A 26,292-nucleotide genomic window follows, 5' to 3' on the forward strand; every position below is an offset into this window, starting at 1 on the left:
CACCCGATGGTTTACGTACATCATCGATGGTGTGAGATCTGCCATGCTGCCCCGTTCCGCAGGATTACACGCACTGCCCCCAGAGCCCCTGCACCGTTTGGGGGATTGGATGGGATAGGAAGCATTCTCAAAAAACGGGGGCGTGTCGGGCAAAGCCAGTGTGTGTGTCTTCCAGCGCAGCGTCACTGACTCCGGCCGCGTGAAAACATCCTAAATAACCTGAGATGAATGCTGATCACGCAGAAGGATCCGATGCTGGGTGTTCGGATGCAGCTGCAGATCACAAAAGCTGGTGGTGGGCGTATTTCTAATGAAGACTCCGCCCGCTGCCTTTACGTATCCCAGCCGCTGTTATTGCTTTATCTCGGGCTGTTCTGTGCAAACATGAACCAAACTGCTGCACTACATTCCCTTCTTCCAGCAGATATAAGGGTGCCGATAATGTTGACCAGAATTGTGTAAGTGTTGAAGTGAAAAATTTAATTTCCGTGACTTTCGTGAGATCAATTCCAATGCCACAAGCCACATGGGTACTTTAACAGATCAGGCTGGGTACTAACTTCAATATATTTCCATTGTGTGCTGTGATTTATAGCATTTTCTGTACTGTCCGTGAAGCCACGCCTCCATTCGCAGCCTGATCTCAGCCAGGTGCAACAATGGGAGGAAGTTGCAGCCAGGGTCAGGGAGTCGCAATCAGGGGAAATGGAGTTGCAGGCAGGGAAGAGGAAGTTGCAGTCAGGGGGAAGGGAGTCGCAGTCAGGGGGAAGGAGTTGCAGGCAGGGGGAAGGAGTCACAGGCGGAGGGGAGGGAGACGCAGCCAGGGAGAAAGAGTTGCAGCTAGGGGGAGGGAGTCGCACCTAGGGAGAGGAAGTCGCAGTCAGGGGAAAGGGAGTCGCAGTCAGGGGGAAGGGAGTCGCAGGCAGGGGGAAGGAGTCGCAGGCAGGGGGGAGGGAGTCCCAGCCAATGAGGAGGGAGCCGCAGCCAGGGGGAGGGAGTCGCAGCCAGTGGGGAGGGAGTCGCGGCCAGGGAGAAAGAGTTGCAGCTAGGGGGAGGGAGTCGCACCTAGGGGGAGGGAGTCGCAGTCAGGGGGAGGAAGTTGCATCCAGGGGAAGGAAGTCACAGTCATGGCGAAAGAGTCACAGCCAGGGGAAGGGACCCGCAGCTAGGGCGGAGGGAGTCGCAGCCAGGGAGAAAGAGTCGCAGCCAGGGGGAGGAAGTCACAGCCATGGAGAAAGAGTCGCAGCCAGGGGGAGGGAGCCGTAGTCAGGGAGAAAGAGTCACAGCCAGGTGGAGAAAAGAGATAGAGTCGCAGATCAAAATTTGCATTTGCACTTGCGTCTGACTCTGAATAAAGATTATGCGGGCACGTTAGGTGGTCTGGGTTTAAAACTAATTTTAAGTTTAGCAAACCTTTCATTTATTGCCTTTGTGTTTGCCACATACACGGTTTGGCACCATGTTGTAGATTACTACAAACTAGCCAGTTACTTTAAAACATTCATCCTAGATGTGATAAAATGCTACAGAAAATTATACAGTATGTACAGTGTTTAAATATCACAGGCAACATGGAGACTGGAGACCCCAAGCAAAATCCCAACCACACTTCTACCACTGAGCATCTTCCCGTCACTCTGAAACCACCTCAGTAGGCCGAGCTGTGATGTGAAATAACAAAGCATACACACAGGTGACCCAGAAAAGTTTGTGCAATGCTAATTCACATATACAGGACAGGAGATTAATATGCCCCCTCCCGTCCATGCATCATCCCGCCCCACGTCATACCCACATGACATCCTCTTCCCCCTAATCCATAGCTACGAATACATTGGCACATGTATATCTCCCACACCTCCCACTTGTAAATGAGGAGCACGTGGAAAGGGGAGGTAAATATGAAGACAAATAAGGGGTTGGGCAATGGAGTGTAACAAAATGTGGATATTCTTAGGCCACGAGACAGGAATATGGGTAGAGGTGGAAAGTCGCGGGTCGGTGGTTGTGGAGTGATGGAGGCTGGAGGACATGGGAAGGCTTCCTGGGCAGAGGCCAAATTTGGGCAGATCAGTTCCTGCTCCCATTTCAAGTCCGTATCGTTTTACAGAGATCGAAGGCTGAAGAGAGCAGTTAATTAGGGCCATTCTTCACATCCTATCCCCTAAATAACTGACCTGCTCCATTCCCGGCAAATTATTGTTTTGAATGGAAAGAGAGACTGGAGTTGAGAGAAGAGAGAGAAGACGGTAACCGTGGAGACTTGGCAAGGAGAGAGGTGGAGAGACTAGCGCTTGCCTCACATTAATAAATATAGAATTAAGGCACCCCCCCTCATAAATATCCAAATTGGGTCTTTCATTTTGAAGAATCCCATCCCCCTCCCAGTCATGGAATGTTGTCCAAGTACTTTCCCCGTGTTCCCCTAACATTATTCCAAAATTGGCAACGTTAAATTCCCTTTACGTTAACATAAAATTAATTTTTCCTTGCATTTTTACGTTTGGATTGGTGACATTTTTCCCCTTAATATTCCTAAGCAGTTGTCTCCTGGAGCGAGACAATTACCCATATGGTCTACATCCTGCTCCGTTCCAGAGGACTCTTCTGTGTCTGTACGACTTTATCCTGCATCTCAGCTGGGACGACCAAACATCTGCCCTAACCTCAACCCTTTATTGAAAATCCTCTGTCAATCCTTGTCCTTCTGTCTCTTCTCACAGGGTTGACCTTTCATCCACCCTTTCCGTATCCTACGACATCATTCACCCACTGCATCTTAGGAAGATTCTCTATAAATTCTATATGTGACTGAAATTCGGCACCATTTTTGGTGGGGATGGACTGTCATTTCTCACTATCTCCAATGTCTATTGTTGCTTTGGCCTCAGGTAAACTCCAATTACTGTCAGTAGAGCCTCTCTCCTTGTTCTCTTCTCCTGGTGGTAGCAAATCTCTCACTTATTTTATGGAATGAATCTGTTCCACAGGCATCAGTCCTTGTGTTAAGGGATACTGTTATAGCCATCTTGTTCTCTCCTCTCTCTCAGTGGTATCCTTCCTCTCGATTTCTCCTGCATGGTTGGGGGTTCCCTGGCCAAGGATGATAGTAAAGGATGGTGGAAGGGTGATCAATGTACACCCCCGGGCTCTTTCCCAGGACGTTCAGTTGAGATGTGAGTGAAAGCCTCAAGCATCAACGCCCGGACTTCATCAGCAAGGTCAGGGACGTCGTCCGAGCATAAACCCCTAGTAGGAACCCCTGGAAGGATCTGCACGGTGCACTTTCCTGAAAGGACAAAGAGGTGATCACGAGAAGGTGAAAATCTACTGACATACATTATACTTTCTCCTACAAACCTCCAGCGCCAGTGGCTGACTTATAGCTCATTAAGGTGACAAACTAAAAGTGCGTATTTAAAGAGCAACAGGCAAAAGGGTGATAGACACAGAGTGGACACTTTATCCGATACAGCTAGCCAAAAGCAAAGTGCTGACCACCACCTGCCCCAAAAACAGGCTGAGCCCATCTCACTGGGACATGGACTCCAATGCGCCCCAGAGTCTCTGCAAATTAGCTGGTGGTGGATCTCTAGTTTGAGAACCGTGTAGAACCCTATCCCACAGTAACTCCACTGGATTTATACTGTAGCTAGTGATAGGTAATAAGCTCTGTAACATCGTGAATGTGGCAATGGCTTATGCACACTATTAAAAGTCCCTTGCCCAACACAGGAGAGGGTACAGTTACAGCTAAACATCAATATGCTACACAAAGCACCCGGCTCAGACGGAATCCACCCATCAGCACAAAGCAGGGTCAGGAAAAAAAAATATTTTTAATTTATTTATTTATTTATTTTTCAAACAAACTTTTTTGGGGGTTAAACTGTTTTGTTTTTTTTGTTTAAACCAGTTTTTTTTTTTTTTTTTGCATTAAGGTTTTAATGGAAACATTTTTTAATCCTGCTTATCATATTAATACTTTTTCGCCCGTTTTTAGGTTGAATTTATATTCGAGCTATTCAATGACCGTGCCATTTTTTACCGACTGGTCGAAAAATCCGTCACTGGCGAAAACCACGTGTATCAGCGAATTCACTGCCGATACACGTGTTTTGGCTAATTCGCGGGTGTTGTCGCCCATTTTTGGCGCAATTTTCACCCATGCCGATTTGAAAAAAAAAAAAAAGATTTGACAAAAAAAAAAAAGTGAAACTGCATGGGCGAAAATGGATAAAAAAATGGGCCAAAACGCCCGCGATTGCATACTTTGTATCAAATTAGTGCCGTTTTTTTCGACCAGTCGAAAAAACGGCACTTAAAAGAATATCCCCCTATGAATAAATACATTCGTTTTTTTAGTATAATCAGCCTTTTTTAAGTTCAGTTAATGGTGGATCACTATTACTTATATTTATGGAATTCCTCATCACTAGATCAGGGCCACAAGATATGGTACTAATCTTATATTTGGTAAATTATAGACTAAGGCCTTCAAATGACATGAAGCAAATCTGAGGAACAGCAAGGAGCATTATCTTGCGGTAACTGCCCAATTGCAGAGGCCTATGAGGCTCACAGTGTTCAGATACCCTTGTTTCATTGTTGCCATAACAACTCACCCATCACTATTACCCTTCCACCATCTGCTACCCTTCCTCGTCAGCCTGCTACAATGCACCCAACATGATGTCTCCATACCCTGGACCTCTCATGAGCATAAAGCCCCAAGATCCGAGACCCATCAGACCTCAGTAAGGTCACTGGTTGCCTTATCCTACCCAAGGTAAGATGGTAAGAGAAAAGGTGAGTGTTGATAAGTTTATCTATGTTACTCTACGCAAAACTCTCAGGGACCCATGGGTGGTGAGAGGAAACTGACTGGGCGGTTTACTATATGAGATGTTCTTGACCACCCAACAAAGAGGCCACCGGGACCAAGTCATCATCAGGTCTTCCTGCTGCCTCCAGGTATCAATGTTCCACATCCCGTCACAATACTTATCAAGCCGCGGCTTTTGTCAGTGGTCTGAAGCAGCAGGATCATGCCACAAGAGGCAACGTGTTTTGGAGGGTACATTATGGTGTACATAGGTAACACTGTCATATACACCCATCACAGGATCTCACCTGTAGTGAACTTTTTGTCATTCTTGCTGTAGAAGTCCTTATAGGAAGACATGATGACAGGAATAACCGGCACCTGAGGAACACAGCAACAGTTTAATGTACCAAAAATAAGGTTAAATCGTGTACTTCAAAAACCAGAAGGCTGCAAATAGTATAAACCACTGATCAGGAAGTGAAGTCAAGTGTAATACGAGACGTAAGAAAACAAGCTAGATGCATCATGAGCCTCGTTCAGGTGCGGTCGCACAGCGGCGATTGTACGTACATCGGCTGATGTTTTCTTAATATCCAATAGCGAGTTAATAGCGATGGGAATCCCACCGAGTAATGAGTCGCCGAGGGAGTGAGAGGAAGACAGCTTTTGGGGTTGGTAACGGGGAGTGGTCAGGTAAACGCAGGCGTGTCATGGCCATTCAGACGCTGTTTTTGGGCATGCAAAAATTAGCAGTTGCAATCTTACTTGCTACTAGAGAGCCCTCTGCGTCCTGGAAAAGCAGCTCAGCCTGCACGTCTACAGAGGCGCTCAGACTCTGCGTGATGACCCGATTTGTGACGATGGTACCGATGCATCAGCAGTTACACGCCATCGTACGGAAATGATTCAACACCAGTGGGCATCCCTATGCTCAGGTTAGCTTCTGCCCAAATTAGCATATAATCGCAACTGCGTACGGCAAAATACTGCAACGGCAGCAGCAAGAACAACCACACCTGAATGAGCCTCAGGATGCGAAAGTCATAGTAAAAGAGAGAAGTTGTCTATAGTCACTAAAATAAAATACAAATGATGCACAATGCAAATCACTATTCCCTAAGGTATGTAGAACAGATACAGTATAGCTTGCAGCAGAAGGGGGGGTAGTGAGACTGAAGCTTCAAAATAGGCCACAAGTTTTACCAAAGTATACGAAGCAGGCACTGGGCAGAGGAGAGGTATTAGAACACAGGGAGACCCATGGGCACTGGAGGGTGGTGGTGGGCTTAGAGAAGATCAGAGGAACCTAGAGTCTACCAGACTGAGGGAATTTACACATATGTTACGTATAACTCATAGGCAAACGCAAGGGGGATGGATTTCTGGTTGCATGGAAACCCCCTCCTCTTGGTAAATGGCTCAAATGATGACAACAATAGCAATGGTATATAATACGATTGCTAAAGCTGCCAACACGTCATGCAGTTTAAGAGACAAAAAAGATCTGCTGCACATGCCAAGTGTAGCAGCTTCTGCTACCAAGTTTGCTGTGTGTGTGGATCTGTGTCCTCAATCAGTGCACTGGACCAGAGAGTAGCTGCCAGGAAGAAGAGACAGAAGCCTTACCATGAGGTGGGAGAATGTGTGCTTAGAAGTACAGTACTGGTTCTATTATGCTTGTACACTTATTTATTATGGTTTGTTTAACCTTTTCTGACCACTTATTTATATTATTTAAATGTTTGATACAGCCTATACTATAGACCAACTAAAGTGTTATTCCATACAATATCCAGTGTATAAAAAGACCGTGGTGTACATTAATGTCCAGGGTTGTTACTAGGCTCTTCTACCACTCCCCCAGACTCCCGCACTTGCTCCAATGTTCTGCAGAGTGGGAGATTGTGGACTGCATTTGGAAACCCCCCCCCCTCTAGAAATCCTGCGTTTGCCACTGTAACTATCCCATATCTGAGTCATCTGCGTGATCAGGGATGGGCAGACTAGACGCTCTGCTCACAAATTCTATAGTTCTGGGTTACTTTGCCAAGAAGAGGAGGGCGGAATCAAATAATAACCAACACAGCGCAATGCAGGCAACTACTCCAGATAGGAAGGAGAAGGTAGATAAGGCTTACATCAGTCCAGTACTGGTAGTTATGTGTTTATAGTACATAGCTGAATGATCCATTGACAGGAGACGTGTAATATCCTCTGTAACAGCCAGGGATAGGACTGAAGTGATGATGTCATCCAGCTAACCTACCAGCAATGATGACATCACTGACTGACTGCCCGCTGCTGTGCAGGGAACTCCTATGTGATGCCTCTGCTGACACTCTAACTGCATTCTAAGGCTGGTACCTGAGCTTGCACGGCCAGGTGAAAGGCTCCTCGCTTGAACGGCAGAAGGGAACCGTTGTGGTTCCGAGTGCCCTCTGGAAATACCCACACCCGCACCTGGCAATGAAGAGAACGAGGAAAAGGAGATTAGTGAGAGACAATATAGACAATGCACAGTAACAGTATTCAGTCCTAGGACCAGACCAGACACTGTCTATCATGCTATGCAGGGCCAGAGTAATGGCTACATGGGCCTCAAGCTGAAAATAATCAAGGCCTATACTGAGAAGGGTGTAAGGTGTGACCAGTGTTGTGTGGGTGTGGCCAGTGCAATGTGGGTGTGACCAGAGCTGTGTGGGTGTGGCCAGTGCAGTCAAGGTGTGGTCAGTGCAGTGTAGGTGTAACCACTGCTGTCTGGGTGTGGCCAGAGCCATGTAGGCTTGTCCAGTGCCATATGGGTGTGGCCAGTCCCAAGTAGGTGTGACCAGTGGTGTATGGGTGTGGCCAGAGCCGTGTAGGTGTGACCAGTGTTGTGTGGGTGTGGCCAGTGTAATGTGGGCATGGCCAGTGTCAAGTAGGTGTGACCAGAGCTGAGTGGGTGTGGCCAGAGCCACGTGAATATGTACACCCCCTAAACTATCCATCCCAACGTCTCCCTAATTACACAAAAATATTAAAATTGCAGAATTGTGTGTGGAAAAAAATAGAAATGCAATTTTAATACTTATGATCTATGGCCGCCTGTGTGGCCTATTTTCAATTGGAGGCCTGGAGCTGTAGCTCCATCCGCCCCACTGTTCCTCTGGCCCTGATGCTATGTCACATCCGATATTTCAGAGGTATGATTCCACCATTTGTCACCTCTGACAAATATACACACCTTTAAGAAACAAATGAACTTGAACTGACAGAACTTCTCCCAGGACATGGTACAAGTGAGACACAAACTGCTCATCGGACTGAATCACCCCCCCCCACGATAGCTCCTCCCATCCCCACGCTATCTCCACCCATCCCCCCCCCCACGCTATCTCCACCCATCCCCCATCACGATGCTCCGGCTCCTTACATCCTCCTTCAGCATGGTTTCCGCAGCCTCCGTCATTACACTGATGGCATCGTCTGTTTTTTTCCGATTGATAAAAATGACGCCAGCCAGCCAGCATGCCAGCCCAACGGTGCCGGCGTACATGAGCTCGCGCTTGGCGATCGGCACACAGCGACCAGGTAGGATCTCCATCATCCCTGGGGGCAGAAGAAACGCAAATAGTTATTTTCATTTTTGCATTTTTGATAGACCCATTTTCCATTGTTATTTACCATTATTACAGAATACATTCCGCCACCAGCGTTACCCAAACACATTAGCGCAACACGCGCCATCATCATTTTCATAGTAATTAAAGCCGCACTAATCAGCAACTTCCCTCGCCTTCCAATACATCGGAGCACTTTGGGGTCTATTCATGACGCAGTGAAAAGTGTGGAGAAGTTGCCCACGACAACCAATCAGCTGCTCTGTATTATTTTCTAGTATGCAAATTCTGAATGTTACTTCAATGCTGATTGGTTGCCAAGGGCAACTTCTCCACTAGCTCACTTCTCCATACTTTTCACTGTTTTATGAATAGACCCCAATGTCCTCTTCCCTGTATATTTCACCATACTCTAAATCAGTGGCCCCCAACCTGTTCCCTTAACAGGGACCCCAAGTGTCAGCGTGCCGTACTCCTGAGAACACCAGGGAGACCGGAGAATGTACTGAGTGTCTGACAATTATGGGCCCTCCAAAGATGGATTCCGAGACCCTATTTCGGGTCCTGTCCCACAAGTTGTATACCTCCACTCTATGGGGGTCATTCCGAGTTGTTCGCTCGGTAAAAATCTTCGCATCGCAGCGATTTTCCGCTTAATGCGCATGCGCAATGTTCGCACTGCGACTGCGCCAAGTAAATTTGCTATGCACTTAGGAATTTTACTCACGGCATTTTCATCGTTCTGGCGATCGTAATGTGATTGACAGGAAATGGGTGTTATTGGGCGGAAGCAGGCCCTTTTATGGGCGTGTGGGGAAAAACGCTACCGTTTCCGGAAAAAACGCAGGAGTGGCCGGAGAAACGGGGGAGTGTCTGGGCGAACGCTGGGTGTGTTTGTGACGTCAAACCAGGAACGACAAGCACTGAAATGATCGCAGATGCCGAGTAAGTCTGGAGCTACTCAGAAACTGCTACGAGGTGTGTAATCGCAATATTGCGAATACATCGTTCGCAATTTTAAGATGCTAAGATACACTCCCAGTAGGCGGCGGCTTAGCGTGTGTAACTCTGCTAAAATCCACTTGCGAGCGAACAACTCGGAATGACCCCCTATATCACTGCCTGGGATCATGTCTACCCATCTACCTGCTACACACACTAAATCTGGCCGTGAAACTAAAAGCCCAGCATGCCCTGCCCCATAGGTGGGAGCTAGCAAAGCATGCTGGGACTTGTAGTTTCACAAAACCTGGAGAGGGATCTGGAGTACAGGCCTGACAAAAACATGCCCTCTCTCTGCTAATCTTTTCATCACTGTGCTCAACGTGACTCACACCACAGTCTTCCCACGCGTTTCTCCCAGACTGCCCTGCACAACCAGACCTTACTCCGCAAACCATCTGTAAGAACCCAGCCAGGGGCATGGAGGGTTTATGTCCATGGGGAGGACCATCAAGTCTTGGAGAGAGATAAAGTACCAGCCAATCAGCTTCTGTCATGTTGCAGTCAGAAATTACAATTAGGAGATGATTGGTTAGTACTGTATCTCTCCAAGGTTTGATACATCCCCCCCCTTCAACTCTGTGTGAGACACACAGGGGTAAATGTACTAAGCCTTGGAGAGATCAAAGGGAGAGAGATAAAGTACCAGCCAATCAGCTCCAACCTGTGCTTTTTCAAACACAGCCTGTAACATGGCAGCTAAGAGCTGATTGGCTGGTACTTTATCTCCATCCACTTTAGCCCTCTCTAAAGCTTAGTACATCTCCCTCACAGTATACTGACTCTGACTCAGCATGGAGGATTGTGTACTAGTAGTCCAGGATAATTAAGGTGCACAGCGGTGTGCTGCATGCAGGGCTCTATATGGCTAGAACTTGTGATCCCCTGCAATAATACAGGCCCTGGTATTAGGCCACAGCGAATTCCAAACATACCATTGGATTATAGCACATTCCTGTGTACAAATCGCTGACAACACTGTCCACAGCTCTACACACTCTCCTAGACACACATCAATAATGACAAACAAAACGTAAAAAAATACCTAAATTAAAGGATGACTATAACAAACAAGAGAATATTTTAGGATTGGGGCAGATGTTGGTAGTAGTTACCCATTAGTGTCAATTATCCTAATTCCTGAGGTGGAATTTAGTTTCTTAAAGTGTATAATGTTGAGATTTTATATGATACTGATATGGAATAATATCTCTCCCCCACTTTATTCACAGGAATACTGCCAGCGTTAGTAAAACACATGTAAAAGAGTCAAATACTACAATACACAGACTCTACCGTCCAAACTTGTGGCAACGCCGGTTCCTACGGCATATGGCTGCATTCCTATGCATACTGGGACAGCCCACAAAATGGCTGCCCACACCAAAATGGTTTGGGGATGGTGATGTGGAAAATGGTTATACTGTGGGAAAGTTTACTTCATTTTATTTGCAGCACAAAGCACTGGCAGCTGGGCAACGCCGTAAGATGGTGGCAGTGCGCTCTGTGCCGGCCCCACCCCCTAAACTAGTGACGTTGTTGTGTCACGCCTAGGGGGCAGGGCTGCCAGCTCTGGGGAGTGGAACACTACCCAGAGAACCCTAAGGACGCTCAAGGTGTATGGCCAACATGATGCCATGATAATGGGCCTATTTTATGTGGAGGCCTGATGATGGGTCTATTTTATGTGGAGGCCTGATGATGGGCCTATTTTATGTGAAGGCCTGATGATGGGCCTATTTTATGTGGAGGCCTGATGATGGGACTATTTTATGTGAAGGCCTGATGATGGGCCTATTTTATGTGAAGGCCTGATGATGGGCCTATTTTATGTGGAGGCCTGATGATGGGTCTATTTTATGTGGAGGCCTGATGATGGGCCTATTTTATGTGGAGGCCTGATGATGGGCCTATTTTAGGTGGAGGCCTGATGATGGGACTATTTTATGTGGAGGCCTGATGATGGGCCTATTTTATGTGGAGGCCTGATGATGGGCCTATTTTATGTGGAGGCCTGATGATGGGCCTATTTTATGTGAAGGCCTGATGATGGGCCTATTTTATGTGGAGGCCTGATGATGGGACTATTTTATGTGGAGGCCTGATAATGGGCCTATTTTATGTGAAGGCCTGATGATGGGCCTATTTTATGTGGAGGCCTGATGATGGGACTATTTTATGTGAAGGCCTGATGATGGGCCTATTTTATGTGGAGGCCTGATGATGGGACTATTTTATGTGAAGGCCTGATGATGGGCCTATTTTATGTGAAGGCCTGATGATGGGCCTATTTTATGTGGAGGCCTGATGATGGGCCTATTTTATGTGGAGGCCTGATGATGGGCCTATTTTATGTGAAGGCCTGATGATGGGCCTATTTTATGTGAAGGCCTGATGATGGGCCTATTTTATGTGGAGGCCTGATGATGGGACTATTTTATGTGGAGGCCTGATGATGGGCCTATTTTATGTGAAGGCCTGATGATGGGCCTATTTTATGTGGAGGCCTGATGATGGGCCTATTTTATGTGGAGGCCTGATGATGGGCCTATTTTATGTGAAGGCCTGATGATGGGCCTATTTTATGTGAAGGCCTGATGATGGGCCTATTTTATGTGGAGGCCTGATGATGGGCCTATTTTATGTGGAGGCCTGATGATGGGCCTATTTTATGTGGAGGCCTGATGATGGGCCTATTTTATGTGGAGGCCTAATGATGGGCCTATTTTATGTGGAGGCCTAATGATGGGCCTATTTTATGTGGAGGCCTGATGATGGGCCTATTTTATGTGAAGGCCTGATGATGGGACTATTTTATGTGGAGGCCTGATGATGGGCCTATTTTATGTGGAGGCCTGATGATGGGCCTATTTTATGTGGAGGCCTGATGATGGGCCTATTTTATGTGGAGGCCTAATGATGGGCCTATTTTATGTGGAGGCCTGATGATGGGCCTATTTTATGTGAAGGCCTGATGATGGGCCTATTTTATGTGGAGGCCTGATAATGGGCCTATTTTATGTGGAGGCCTGATGATGGGCCTATTTTATGTGGAGGCCTGATGATGGGCCTATTTTATGTGAAGGCCTGATGATGGGCCTATGTTATGTGAAGGCCTGATGATGAGCCTAATTTATGTGAAGGCCTGATGATGGGCCTATTTTATGTGAAGGCCCGATGATGGGCCTATTTTATGTGGAGGCCGGGAGCTGTAGTCCCAACTGCCCCTTTGTCCCAACCGCCCCATAGTTAATCAGGTCCTGCACCAACATCACTTACCCAGAAGGTCCAGAGAACTCTGGTGATTTGACACAATGACATATGGCTCCTTAATGTTAAAGTTTTCCCAGCCCCGGACCTCGATCTTGATTCCGTAGAGATATTTAATATGTAGGAGCATGAATCGGAGCACCCTGGAACAGAGACAGGGAGTAAAATGCGCCAGTCAGGAACAGTATCAGACAGCGGGAGAAGGACCAGGGAAAAACGCAATGAACACACATGGTAAAATAACTAGAGATGAGCGGGTTCGGTTTTACTCGGACTTACTCGGGTATTTCGGGTTTTGCTTATTGGCTATCCAAAACGCGTGACATCCGTTATCCAATTAGATGCCGTTTCGAGCCCGGAGTAAATCCGAGTAAAACCGAACCTGTACATCTCTAAAAATAACACAATACTGTGGACAATCTTTGGAAAGTGACAGCAGTCTATTTACAGTGTGGCCTAATAAAATCTGTCTTCACATTTATAGCGTGTTGTTTTATAACGTTCTTTGAGTCACAAAATACCAACACGCCGGCACAAAATAGTACCTAGGGGTCGAATTAACTTTTAACGGTGAGATTTGTCATTGCAGAGACAGGTTTTATAGGCCGTTCCGCAAAACAGAAAGTGCTTAGGGATCAAAACTCACAAGGAATGAGAAGAAAATGCGTTAGATAACCCTGATGGCACAGCAAACGTTACATGCTCAGAAAAAAAAAGAATTTAGGTGGAGATAAAAAAAATAAAAAAAATCCATAAAAATAAACTCTATTATTCTTTATGCTGAGAGTACCAATGTCTTGCAAATGTCATCAGTTTCATTAGTGCATGAGTCCTGTCCCTGCTCTACAGCTGCGGGGTATGACTGGGTTAGTCCGGCTGTTCCAGCAGCCACGTGAGGCTTAGTGTCTGGGCCATACCATTATTCTCTGCTAGGGTTGTTCCAGCAGCCACGTGAGGCTTAGTGTATGGGCCATACCATTATTCTCTGCTAGGGTTGTTCCAGCAGCCACGTGAGGCTTAGTGTATGGGCCATACCATTATTCTCTGCTAGGGCTGTTCCAGCAGCCACGTGAAGCTTAGTGTATGGGCCATACCATTATTCTCTGCTAGGGCTGTTCCGGCAGCCACGTGAGGCTTAGTGTATGGGCCATACCATTATTCTCTGCTAGGGCTGTTCCAGCAGCCACGTGAGGCTTAGTGTATGGGCCATACCATTATTCTCTGCTAGGGCTGTTCCAGCAGCCACGTGAGGCTTAGTGTATGGGCCATACCATTATTCTCTGCTAGGGCTGTTCCAGCAGCCACGTGAGGCTTAGTGTATGGGCCATACCATTATTCTCTGCTAGGGCTGTTCCAGCAGCCACGTGAGGCTTAGTGTATGGGCCATACCATTATTCTCTGCTAGGGCTGTTCCAGCAGCCACGTGAGGCTTAGTGTATGGGCCATACCATTATTCTCTGCTAGGGCTGTTCCAGCAACCACGTGAGGCTTAGTGTATGGGCCATACCATTATTCTCTGCTAGGGCTGTTCCAGCAGCCACGTGAGGCTTAGTGTATGGGCCATACCATTATTCTCTGCTAGGGCTGTTCCAGCAGCCACGTGAGGCTTAGTGTATGGGCCATACCATTATTCTCTGCTAGGGCTGTTCCAGCAGCCACGTGAGGCTTAGTGTATGGGCCATACCATTATTCTCTGCTAGGGCTGTTCCGGCAGCCACATGAGGCTTAGTGTATGGGCCATACCATTATTCTCTGCTAGGGCTGTTCCGGCAGCCACATGAGGCTTAGTGTATGGGCCATACCATTATTCTCTGCTACAACACAGTACAGACTGTGTAGCGGACACCTCGTAAACAAAAAACATAGGGCCTAATTCAGACCTGATCGCTGCTGTGCATTTTCGCACAGCAGCCGATCAGGTCTGACCTGTGCATGCGTCGGCGCCGCAGTACGCCGGCGCATGCCAGACAGCCGACGGCCGTCTCAGCCCTGCGATCGCCTCTGCCTGCTGGGCGGGAGGGGACGGGCCGGCGGCGTTTGGCCGCCATTTTAGGGGCGCGGTCCGACCGTGCGGGGGTGGGCCGCGGCAGCTGTGTGACGTCACACGCAGCCACTGCGACCCGGACAGCGACGAGTAGCTCCCTGCCAGCGCGCAAGAGCTACACATCCCAGCATGCCCTGCATCAGTTCTGGCATGGCCAAATAGCAAAACTGTAGCAGGGCATACTGGGATGTGTAGTTCAACAACAGCTGGAGTGTCAAGGTTAGCCATCACTGTTCTAGAAGGTGCTAAATGAATGATAAGCAGAATCTGACTGGTTGCTATGGGCAGCATCCCATCTTAAATAGAACTCCCATCTTAGTAAATTTACCCCACGGATTTAAGACCATGACACAGACTAGTATTGAGTCAGGATTCATAATACAGACTAATAGACTCTTTGCACCCCTGTGGGGGCTCGTTAGCGCAGGTTAGAATGTTAGGCCCGGCGTGTGAATGGACAATGATACAGTTAAGGAGATTTTTAAGCAACCTCTGGGGATGAGAAATTATTATTCTAACACATCTTCTGAGTTGGATCTAATTTTGTTTTAGATATTTTTCTGAAGGAGTAGCTAAAAATCTGTCTAGTGCTTCATAATGTTTCCTAAGGCTGGAATACACTGGAGAGGTGATCAGAATGACCCCAGCGGACCAGGAGAACATCTTAATACTACGTACCGGCTGTGTCAGAGGGTAACTTCGGAGCAATAGAGTAATAGACATTACAGCGGTATCCGGTCTTTAGCACGACCTCACTTAGGTCTACAGTCATTAGGTCGACCACTATTGGTCGCCACGCATTAGGTCGACATGTTCAGTAGGTTGAACATGGCAAAGGTCGACACGTGAAAAGGTCGACATGAGTTTAAAAGAACCAAAAACATTTTTGAAACTTCTCCTACCTTTACTTTCCACGTGGACTACGATTGGGAATAGTAACCTGTGCCGAACGCAGCGGTAGCGGAGCGAGGCACCTTGCCCCAAGCATGGCGAGCGAAGAGAGCCAAGCGAGGAGACGCGGTGCTCTAATTTGGGTTCCCGGTCACTTTACAAAGAAAACAACCCCCAAAAAATTACAAAAACTCATGTCGACCTTTACCGCATCGACCTGTTTCAGGTGTCGACCTAGTCACTGTTGATCAACAGCTGTCGACCTAACGGCTGTCGACCTAGTTAGGGTCGACCCAATGATCCCCACCCATTACAGCAAAGGCAGGCTGAATATGAAAGAACAGGCCAACACTAGGAGCTATACACTACATTTTGGGACAGTTCTGGTTTATCAGGTGTTAAGAATGGAGGGCATCAGGAAGGTTAGGGTCTGGGGAAAGAAGCTCAGGCAGATGAGGGGTTCATTTGGTAGTACAAATACAAAGGGGCAGATGTATTAACATGGAGAAGGCATAAGGAAGTGATGAACCAGTGATATGTGCAAGGTGATAAAGGCACCAGCCAATCAGATCCAATATGTAAATTAACAGTTAGGATCTGATTGGCTGCTGCCTTTATCACCTTGCACATATCACTGGTTTATCACTTCCTTATGCCTTCTCCAGGTTAATACATCTGCCCCAATGATTGTTGGGAAACACGTTTCACTGTAAAGGGTTGCACTGAACAGCAGATTCACTGCAGCCAATCAAGATGAAGTTTGTCAAAAACTAAAGTTTTAACAGTAATTTCCACTCAGTTTAGAGGGAACACCAGTCAGGCAAGCAGGAAAATCTAATGGACACTAGGGGAACCGGGACACCAGATCACTTACTTCATGTTCTCCACATTGCGCCCCCTCACGGCACAAATAGGAATGGCCAGAATGGCCAAGGTCAGGATCCAGCCATTATAAAACGTCATCTTGCAGAAGTACTTGAAGGAGATGCTCCATTCGTAGAGGAGAGGGAAAGCCACCAGACAGACCACGAGAAGCCACTGTGCCACAGACAGCTCCATTGCACCTTCACAGGGAGAGAGAGAGAGGGCTGAGAGACGGGGGCCGAGGTGGGGACGGGAGCGGTGGCAGAGGGGGGAAGAGACATACTGAACAAGTGGCCCCTATATGTAAACTGTCCTAAGTGTGACAGAGATAGTCAGATGGGCAGGATGTCTCAGAGTGTCCTACGAGACTGCCCTACGAGACTGCCCCTAACCCCTGTGCACATTTCCATTCTTTCTTCATCCCACCCCTATATATAAACACCCTTTCACTTCTCTCCCACATATGTTAATGCAGATTCCATCTGTGTACTGTATGTATGTATGTATGTATGTATGTATGTATGTATGTATATAGCACGCTATAGTGTGTAAGTGCCTTGTACGTATTATAAAATAATAAAATAGGTAATGTAAACCATATTCAGGTAAGCAGTAGAACATTATACATGTACAGTATAGAACACACTTACTGGGCAGCGGAGAGTAAAATCTACACTCATTCTCAGCAGTGTAACCACGCCTGGGCACCACACAGATAAGTTCTTATCTCACCATTAAGTTAGAGAACGATATCTCGTCATCTAGGCCAGGCTGCAGCCCAGCGCGGCTGAGTCACCCCCCTCCCTCCCACTATAACAGACATCAGACGACCGATTAGTGCTGTAATAACTCTAATACTTGCTATATTACTGCAGCCAGTCCCCCAGGACTATCCCCCCCCCCCCCCCTCCCTCCCGTGACCTCTGCCACCAAGGCGCTCAGTCTTTCCTTTGTATTCTGGTGCAAGCTCTTTGTCTGGCACCGTTTCATGACCGCTCCTGGTGCCGACTGCCAGACAGCACTGGGGTCACGTGGAAGATAGATTTTCTCGGTGCAACTTTACGCTTGCCTCTGTCCAAAGCTTTGCCCAGGGGGCCAGATGATAGACAGGTGCATGAAATTATTTCTTCATTGGCATTTAGTCTTTGTACAGATGTGCCCTCTACACTCCTGCCGCAAACAGGCGGCAAACATCCCTTCTCGGTGCGACAGGTCTCATGACTCAGCTTGCGCCAAGCGTCTTATTCGCTCGGATGTCGCACAAACAAACAATGGGATGTGACAAACCGTTTAAGGAGACTGACTGATTCACCTGGTATGTGACACTTGTATATCCGTGTGCGAGTGAGTCTGAATCTGCATACGAAGTGCTACGATGCAGCGGCCTCGGCTTTTATCATGCCAAGTTTCCGTGTGCGTCATCTGCGACTTTGTACATATTTAAAATGAATTCCTGTGCGGTTAAAGTCGCAGCCCGGCGTCTCTGGTACAGACGAAGAGGTGTTTCGCAGCATCTGTGGTGCGAATAGGATGCAAATGTGTAGAAAAAGTCGCTATGCTACACAATAGTTGGCGCTGCTCACTCCTAGCGGGCGCCTCGCGCTGCATGTCGCATTGAGGCCTGGTGTATGGGGACACATCTGTACTTGGAACAGGGAGATATGTGCGGTCCTAACGAAAAAATCTTAGCACCACTACTGTAAACCATTTTGATGAATGTATTTTTGAACGCATTTCATGCAAAGTCAGGTTCACACAATGCATGTATACACCATTATCGCTGCATAATATGAGGGACATGATGCAGGCAGGGACCATCCAGCATTACAAACATTTCCTGTTTATTGCAATCCACAATCCAGAAGGTACAAATTTCCAGAGAAGATTTTCTATATTCACCATCGCCCTGGGGCTCAGTGCCCGCCCCTCATCTGCCAACTGCCAGAGGGCAACCTATCACATCACTCCTGCACCTATCGTTTACTGCCTCATATGGGATTACTGTGCTCACAAGTCAACTGTGGGCGGTGCAAATGGTCAGTAGCGCGTAAAGGGGTTACTAATTACCTGAGCCCAGGTTTGTAGATGGGTCCCAACGGGGTCCGTGGCTGCCACCCCCTCTTACCTATCAGGGGCAGCAGCCTATTTCTCCAGGCCTGCACCTAATGTGTGGGGTAAGGGGCAAGGGGGAGTGATCGCACTGATTGCCCCCCTCAGGATCTGTGACTGGAATCACAATGTTTTTCATACATTTTTGTAGAGGGCATGGCCACACCTGCACAATTAGGCCACATTCCCTGCAGTACCCAGGCCCGGCACTGCTCTCTACATCCCGGCTAAAGGCACTAGCTGAGCAGACTGAAGGGCAGGAGGGGGATGGATACATTAAGGCATGTGAGGAGCATGAAACTAGGCAACACCAGCTTCTGCTGTGTAATCGCAGGTGAATATAATCATACATGCTGTGCAAATTATGTTGGTTCCAAAATTAAAAAATATTTTTTTTTTCAAAAACATTCGCTGGCATTGGGTCTACTTTTCTTCATGCAGCTAACTGGAATATTATAAAATTGAGCCTGAAAATCTTGTCACTTCTCTCCAGGACGTGGCCACACAGGGGGTAAGGCGGGTGAGGGTCTCCCTGGCAACATCGAGGGCAATAAGGTTGATCTACGTAGCTTCCTACCTCTATTATTACCCAGTTTTGTTTTATCGCTGTCGTTTTTGAAAAGCACAATGGAGTTTGCTGCGCTATATAAGAAACAGTTAATAATAACAACAGTCTTGTAGGGATTAAATAAGGCAGATATACTATATAAAAGGTGGTTTATTAGTTGCGGCAGTACCAGTGACGGCCTCCTCTGACATAAGTGTACCAGACAGCCTTCACTGCCTCTAATCACGCAGATTGAGACCGGTAGTCATGTTAATTTAACTTTGCTCAATTTTCAACTGCAATGTTCTTTCCTTTTAATAACATAATGGAGGACTATAAATGCAACTGGAATTTAATATTCAAGATAATTCAATCCATGCTGTAATGGCCACAGTTATTAAATGTCACTAAGGGCTGCGATCATAGGGGGGGAAACGAGGCTGTAGAGGAAGCTCCAGTAACGGATAGGAGTTATATCTTGCAGTATAAGGGACAATGGCCCTCATTCCGAGTTGTTCGCTCTCTAGCTGCTTTTAGCAGCATTGCACACGCTAGGCCGCCGCCCTCTGGGAGTGTATCTTAGCATAGCAGAATAGCGAACGAAAGATTAGCAGAATTATTACTAAATAATTCTTAGCAGTTTCTGAGTAGCTCCAGACCTACTCCTAGACTGCGATCAGCTCAGGCCGTTTAGTTCCTGGTTTGAGGTTACAAACACGCCCTGCGTTCGGCCAGCCACTCCCCCGTTTCTCCAGACACTCCCGCGTTTTTCCCTGACACGCCTGCGTTTTTTTGCAAACGCCGGGAAAACGCTGAGTTGCCGCCCAGAAACGCCCCTTTCCTGTCAATCATTTAACAAACAGCAGTGCGACTGAAAAGCGCCGCAGAAGCCACAGCAAAACTGCTAAGTTTTGTGTTAAATAACTAAGCGCATGCGCCCTCCGTGCCTTGCACATGCGCAATTTGCAACTAATCGCAGCATAGCGAAAATCGGCAACGAGCGAACAACTCGGAATGACCCCCATTGGGGGTAATTCTGAGTTGATCGCAGCAAGAATTTTGTTAGCAGTTGGGCAAAACCATGGGGGTGATTCCGAGTTGTTCGCTCGCTAGCTGCTTTAAGCAGCATTGCACACACTAAGCCGTCGCCCTCTGGGAGTGTATCTTAGCTTAGCAGAATTGCGAACGAAAGATTAGCAGAATTGCGAGTAGAAATTTCTTAGCAGTTTCTGAGTAGCTCCGGACCTACTCACAGATTGCGATCAGCTCAGGCCGTTTCGTTCCTGGTTTGAAGTCACACACACGCCCAGAGTTCGGCCAGCCACTCCCCCGTTTCTCCAGACACTCCCGCGTTTTTCCCTGACACGCCTGCGTTTTTCCGCACACTCCCAGAAAACGGCCAGTTTCCGCCCAGAAACACCCACTTCAACGATGAAAATTCTTCAGTCCAGCTACGTACAAAGACATAATGGGATTTGCGTCCACTTTTGAATGAGACTCTGAGGCTCTGCTGGGTTATTATTCATCAGGCTCGACTAATATTCATGAGTCCAGACTAATATTCATGAGTCCTAATATTCATGAGGCCAGTCTAATATTCATGAGTCCTAATATTCATGAGGCCAGACTAATATTCATGAGGCCAGACTAATATTCATAAGCCCTGACTGATATTCATAAGCCCTGACTAATATGCATGAGCCCCAACTAATATTCATGAGCCATGACTAATATTCATGAGCCATGACTAATATTCATGAGCCCTGACTAATAGACTAATATTCATGAGGCCAGACTAATATTTATGAGCCCCGACTAATATTCATGAGCCCTGCTTAATATTCATGAGGCCAGACTAATATTCATGAGCCCTGAAGCATGACCAGCGAAGTGAGTCCGCGAGGGTCTACGTTTGTTATAATTGTGGTCACATATCATGAAACATAGAAAATGGCACAAAAAAAACTTTAAAAAACTTGTGTTAACCATTTCCATGTTGACCTTTTGACCCTATCGACTAATGCATGTGTTGACTGTATGGGGTTGACCTAATGACTGTCTAATTACTGTAGATCTCATCCACACCCACGGGGGTCATTCCGAGTTGATCGCTCGCTAGCAGTTTTTAGGAGCCGTGCAAACGCTATGCCGCCGCCCACTGGGAGGGTATTTTATCTTAGCAGAAGTGCGGACGAAAGGATCGCAGAGCGGCTACAAAATTATTTTGTGCTGTTTCAGAGTAGCTTCAGACCTACTCAGCGCTTGCGATCACTTCAGACTATTCTTTCTGTTTTGACGTCACAAACCCGCCAAGCGTTCGCGCAGCCACGCCTTTGTTTTTCCTGGCACGCCTGCGAACACTCCCTGAAAACGGTCAGTTGACACCCAGAAACACCCACTTCATGTCAATCACTCTGCGGCCAGCAGTGCGACTGAAATGCTTCGCTAGACCCTGTCCAAAACTACATCGCTCATTGTGCCCGTACGACGCGCATTGTGCCGCATACGCAGAACTGCCATTTTTTAGCCTTATCGCTGCGCTGTGAACAAATGCAGCTAGCGAACAACTCGGAATGACCCCCCCCCCCCCCCAGTTTGATAAACCATCCACTGAGCGGTAAGGACAGACATGAGTGTTTGTCGGGCATTACCCAGGTGAAGCCATCATTATATGCTCTGGCAGATGGCTGGAATAACCACAGCTCCCATGGATAGGACACAAAGTGCGTATCCTAGCTATGGAGGCAGGCTTCAATGACCTCAGCATTTATTCCCTGCAGTTTCCCTGTAACAATAATGCACTCTAGTACAAATCCGCCTCCTCTGCAATACAGGCATAAGTTTTTCTCTGTTTGCTGCTTTCAGGCTAACAACCCCTGACCTAAAAGCTATTGTACTTGTGAAATCTGGCGGAAGAAATGTGAGTTTCTGCCATTAGACTGAGGAAACTGGGGATCGTCAGTCAGGAGGCGCGCCCCTTTGAGGCCACCGAAATACAACCAATAAGAGCCGGTAGCTCTGTGTGACTGAGTCATTACACTTTGACATGCAGCCACGGAATTATGAAGTATTTTACAGCAACAAAGATAAAAGGAAATGAAAACTAGTACAGGTTGAGTATCCCATATCCAAATATTCCGAATTACGGAATATTCCGAAATACGGACTTTTTTGAGTGAGAGTGATATAGTGAAACCTTTGTTTTTTGATGGCTCAATGTACACAAACTTTGTTTAATACACAAAGTTATTAAAAATATTGTATTAAATGTCCTTCAGGCTGTGTGTATAAGGTGTATATGAAACATAAATGAATTGTGTGAATGTACACACACTTTGTTTAATGCACAAAGTTATTAAAAATATTGGCTAAAATTACTTTCAGGCTGTGTGTATAAGGTGTATATGAAACATAAATGCATTCTGTGCTTAGATTTAGGTCCCATCACATGTTATCTCATTATGGTATGCAATTATTCCAAAATACGGAAAAATCCCATATCCAAAATACCTCTGGTCCCAAGCATTTTGGATAAGGGAGACTCAACCTGTATTAAGAACTAAAGACAAAGGCAGAGCTTGTCAACCTCCCAGATACAGTAGCGGTCTCTATGAATGCTCCAAGTCACTCAGGGCCTCATTCACAGTTGGATGCAATCCAAATTTATACCCAGGCCCAATAACGAGAATCTCTGACCATTTAAACTAATAATGATACTGGGGATTGGTAATTCACATTGGGGGTCATTCCGAGTTGATCGTAGCTGTGCTAAATTAATTTAGATCATGAACTCATACATGCGGGGGGACGCCCAGCACAGGGCTGTTCCGCCCCGCATGTCAGTGCCGCCCCCCCCCCCCCCGCAGAAGTGCGAAGGCATCACACAGCGGCGATGCCTTTGCACTTCAAGAGTAGCTCCCGACCAGCGCAGCTTTAGCGTGCTGGCCGGGAGCTACTCATCGTTCCCCGGCCCGCAGTGGCTGCGTGTGACGTCACGCAGCCGCTGCGGGCCACTCCCCGCACAGTCCGGCTACGCCTGCGATGGCCGGACCGCGCCCACGAAACGGCGGCCAAACGCCGCCATTTCACCCCTCCCGCCCATCGACCGCCTCTGCCTGTCAATCAGGCAGAGGCGATCGTAGCGCAGCGACGGGCGGCCATGCGCAGTTCTGACCTGAGCGCTACGCTCCGAAAAACTGCAGCGTGCGATCGGGTCAGAATGACCCGCATTAGTAGTTGCCGCGCGTGTAGGAAACACATTTCACATTTAGGGTCAAAATCAGTTATCTGGAAATCAGGTCATTCGACTTTATTCAATTAGAATTCTGCATCAGGGTAACACGTGTTTCAGTTGGAGAAATTGGGGCTTTAAGGTCACACCTCCAATTTACTAAGCTTTCTTTTTACTTGATTTAAGACTAATCTAAAATCAATCACCATCAATGTTTAGTTTCAGAACTTAGGGTCTAATTCAGACCTGATCGCAAAAGCAAAATGTTTTTCTAATGGTCAAAACATGTGCAGAGAAATGTAACATGTGCAGAGAGAGTTAGATTTGGGTGGGTTATATTGTTTCTGTGCAGGGTAAATACTGGCTGCTTTATTTTTACACTGCAATTTAAATTTCAGTTTGAACAATCCCCACCCAAATCTAACTCTCTCTGCACATGTTACATCTGCCCCCCCTGCAGTGTAACATGGTTTTGCCCATTAGAGAAAAATGTTGCTGCTGTGATCAGGTCTGAATTAGGCCCTTAAAACGTACATTTAATATCAGGGACATTTTTCTTATGTTATTTGCCCCTTCTCTGGGCTGCAGGATGACTTCCCTAACTTTCATGCACTGCACCTAGGGGGTCATTCCGAGTTGTTCGCTCGTTATTTTTTTCGCTACGGAGCGATTAGCCGCAAACTGCGCATGCGCAATGTTCGCAGTGCGCCTGCGGCAAGTAAATTAGCTCAAAAGTTTGGTATTTTACTCACGGCGTAACAAAGTTTTTTCATCGTTCTGCTGATCTTATAGGCCCTACACACTGGCCGATTTGTTAGAAAGATATGAACGATCTCGTTCATAAATGAACGAGAACTCGTTCATATCTTTCAGTGTGGAGGCTCCAGCGGTGAACGATGCGCGGCCCCGCGCTCGTTCATCGCTGGTCCCCCGTCGGCTGTGCACGCAGGCCAATATGGACGATCTCGTCCATATTTGCCTGCACTTCAATGGAGCCGCGTGACGGGGGGGAGTGAAGAAACTTCGCTCGTCGGCCGTATCCGCCGTCGGGCAGCTCGGCGGCGGATCGGCATGTCTGTAGGGCCCATTAGTGTGATTGACAGGAAGTGGGTGTTTCTGGGCGGAAACTGACCGTTTTCTGGGAGTGTGCGGAAAAACGCAGGCGTGTCAGGGAAAAACGCGGGAGTGTCTGGAGAAACTGGGGAGTGGCTGGGCGAACGCTGGGCGTGTTTGTGACGTCAAACCAGGAACGAAACTGACTGAACTGATCGCAGTCTAGGAGTAAGTCTCGAGCTACTCAGAAACTGCTAAGAAATTTCTATTCGCAATTCTGCTAATCTTTCGTTCGCAATTCTGCTAAGCTAAGATACACTCCCAGAGGGCGGCGGGTTAGCGTGTGCAATGCTGCTAAAAGCAGCTAGTGAGCGATCAACTCGGAATCACTCCCTTAGTTTACACACTGCAGAATGAATACACAACATCGGCGCAATGCCCAGAGATTTACCCTTTAATTGCTCAAGGTGTTCTGATGTTTTGGGCAAAGAATCTATCAGGACTTCACAGCACAGAACTCACGGCTAATTTAATATGTCCCTTAAATGTATGGGTATTAAGGGTTGCATTATCACAAATCATGGACACCTGGCATATACAATTCCTGAGAATACCTGGAAAACATCACTGCATAACCCGCACCCACTCTGCCCACTTGCCAAGGCTAATAACTGAGCTGCAGTAAAGTAGGAAGCACCAACTAATTCTTCACAAGATACAAGCAAGTTGAAGGGTGATCCAGAACAGAGGCTTTCTCTAAGTGCTGTTCCTCAGCCAAAGTGACGTAGGAAAACGGCAATTCACAAACCGTTTTATGATCAATTTAAGAGTTTATAACATAGAGGAGGAGTTTATTCCCAGTTTAAAGAATAGTCAAGTTTACCCTGCATCCACCGTCACATCCATACTCTGCCTTGTCTCATGCAATATATAAGGCCACCTTTCAGTAGAAAAATAAGCAAATATTAAAGATTTTCCTCGTGACCCGGAGACTTCAGTTGACCTTTACGATCCAGTTAGTTGGACAAGTCATCTTCCTGCAATCCCTACTGTCTATACTGTAACTATGCAGCACTACTATTACTACTGCTACGGCTAGTAATGTTACCTTTTTACATTGTTGTAACAATGTTGTAGTCCTCTGCAAAACTGTTACCCCTTTCAGCTATAAAAAGGAGCAGAAAAGGAAGAGAAATGTTTGCTATTCATCTTCCCATGAACTGAAACATAAGAATTTATACAGAAACATTTGAGACTCCTTTGGATTAGGGGGAGGGATTTATCAAACAGCTGTTACCCATACCAACCAATCAGATTGTATCTATTTTCTGCAATGTACAGAACAGATGATTGCTGGTGTCTGATTGGGTACAATGGGTAACACCTCCACCTTTGATCTCTAGGTTTGATAAATCTCACCCTATATTTAGATACTAAGCGAGTCCAGCATAGGGTCAGTCCTCTCTCCCCAGCCTCAGTATTACCAGGGGTGATTTGTAAGACGCCCACGGTGCTATCACAGCCCTGGAAAGTGGTGCAAACAGAGCATACATAAGGCGGGACTAAATGAGAATGGAAAAAAAAAAAGGTAATGAGGGTCCTGCTCGTGAGAGCTTACAATCTACTGGGAGAATGGCACAGCAGGGGCAAAACTAACTAGTGTGGCTTAGAGAGGAGATGGAGTGAAAAAGTATATAGAGAGATAAAATACCACCAATCAGCTCTTAACTGCCATGTTACAGGATGTGTTTGGCAATTGAGCTGTTCCAGTGCTGGTAGTACATGTAGTGGTAGGGTAAGCGTTTCTAAAGACACGTTGGTTCTGGGTCAGAGAATACTCGTAGGTGAGATTTG

The 26,292-nt window shown here is 46.9% G+C and overlaps 1 protein-coding gene across 7 annotated transcripts in view; it reads right to left on the bottom strand.

Annotated features, from left to right (window-relative positions):
- Window positions 1–1,379: 1,379 nt before the first annotated feature.
- AGPAT1 (1-acylglycerol-3-phosphate O-acyltransferase 1) overlaps window positions 1,380–26,292 on the bottom strand; it is a 64,911-nt gene continuing 39,998 nt past the window's right edge. For 6 of the 7 annotated variants that reach the window (XM_063938165.1, XM_063938166.1, XM_063938164.1 and 3 more), the window contains 6 exons: window positions 16,509–16,698; window positions 12,709–12,842; window positions 8,241–8,416; window positions 7,193–7,288; window positions 5,134–5,206; window positions 1,380–3,289 (listed from right to left, as the gene is read on the bottom strand). In XM_063938165.1, the coding sequence (XP_063794235.1) occupies window positions 3,132–3,289; window positions 5,134–5,206; window positions 7,193–7,288; window positions 8,241–8,416; window positions 12,709–12,842; window positions 16,509–16,698 (827 nt within the window). In that variant the 3' untranslated portion in view covers window positions 1,380–3,131. Of the gene's footprint in view, window positions 3,290–5,133; window positions 5,207–7,192; window positions 7,289–8,240; window positions 8,417–12,708; window positions 12,843–16,508; window positions 16,699–25,546; window positions 25,604–26,292 lie in introns of all 7 variants that reach the window. The other variant, XM_063938168.1, reaches the window with a different exon arrangement.

This window comes from Pseudophryne corroboree, chromosome 8 (assembly GCF_028390025.1).
Source record: "Pseudophryne corroboree isolate aPseCor3 chromosome 8, aPseCor3.hap2, whole genome shotgun sequence".
Lineage (NCBI taxonomy): Eukaryota > Metazoa > Chordata > Amphibia > Anura > Myobatrachidae > Pseudophryne > Pseudophryne corroboree.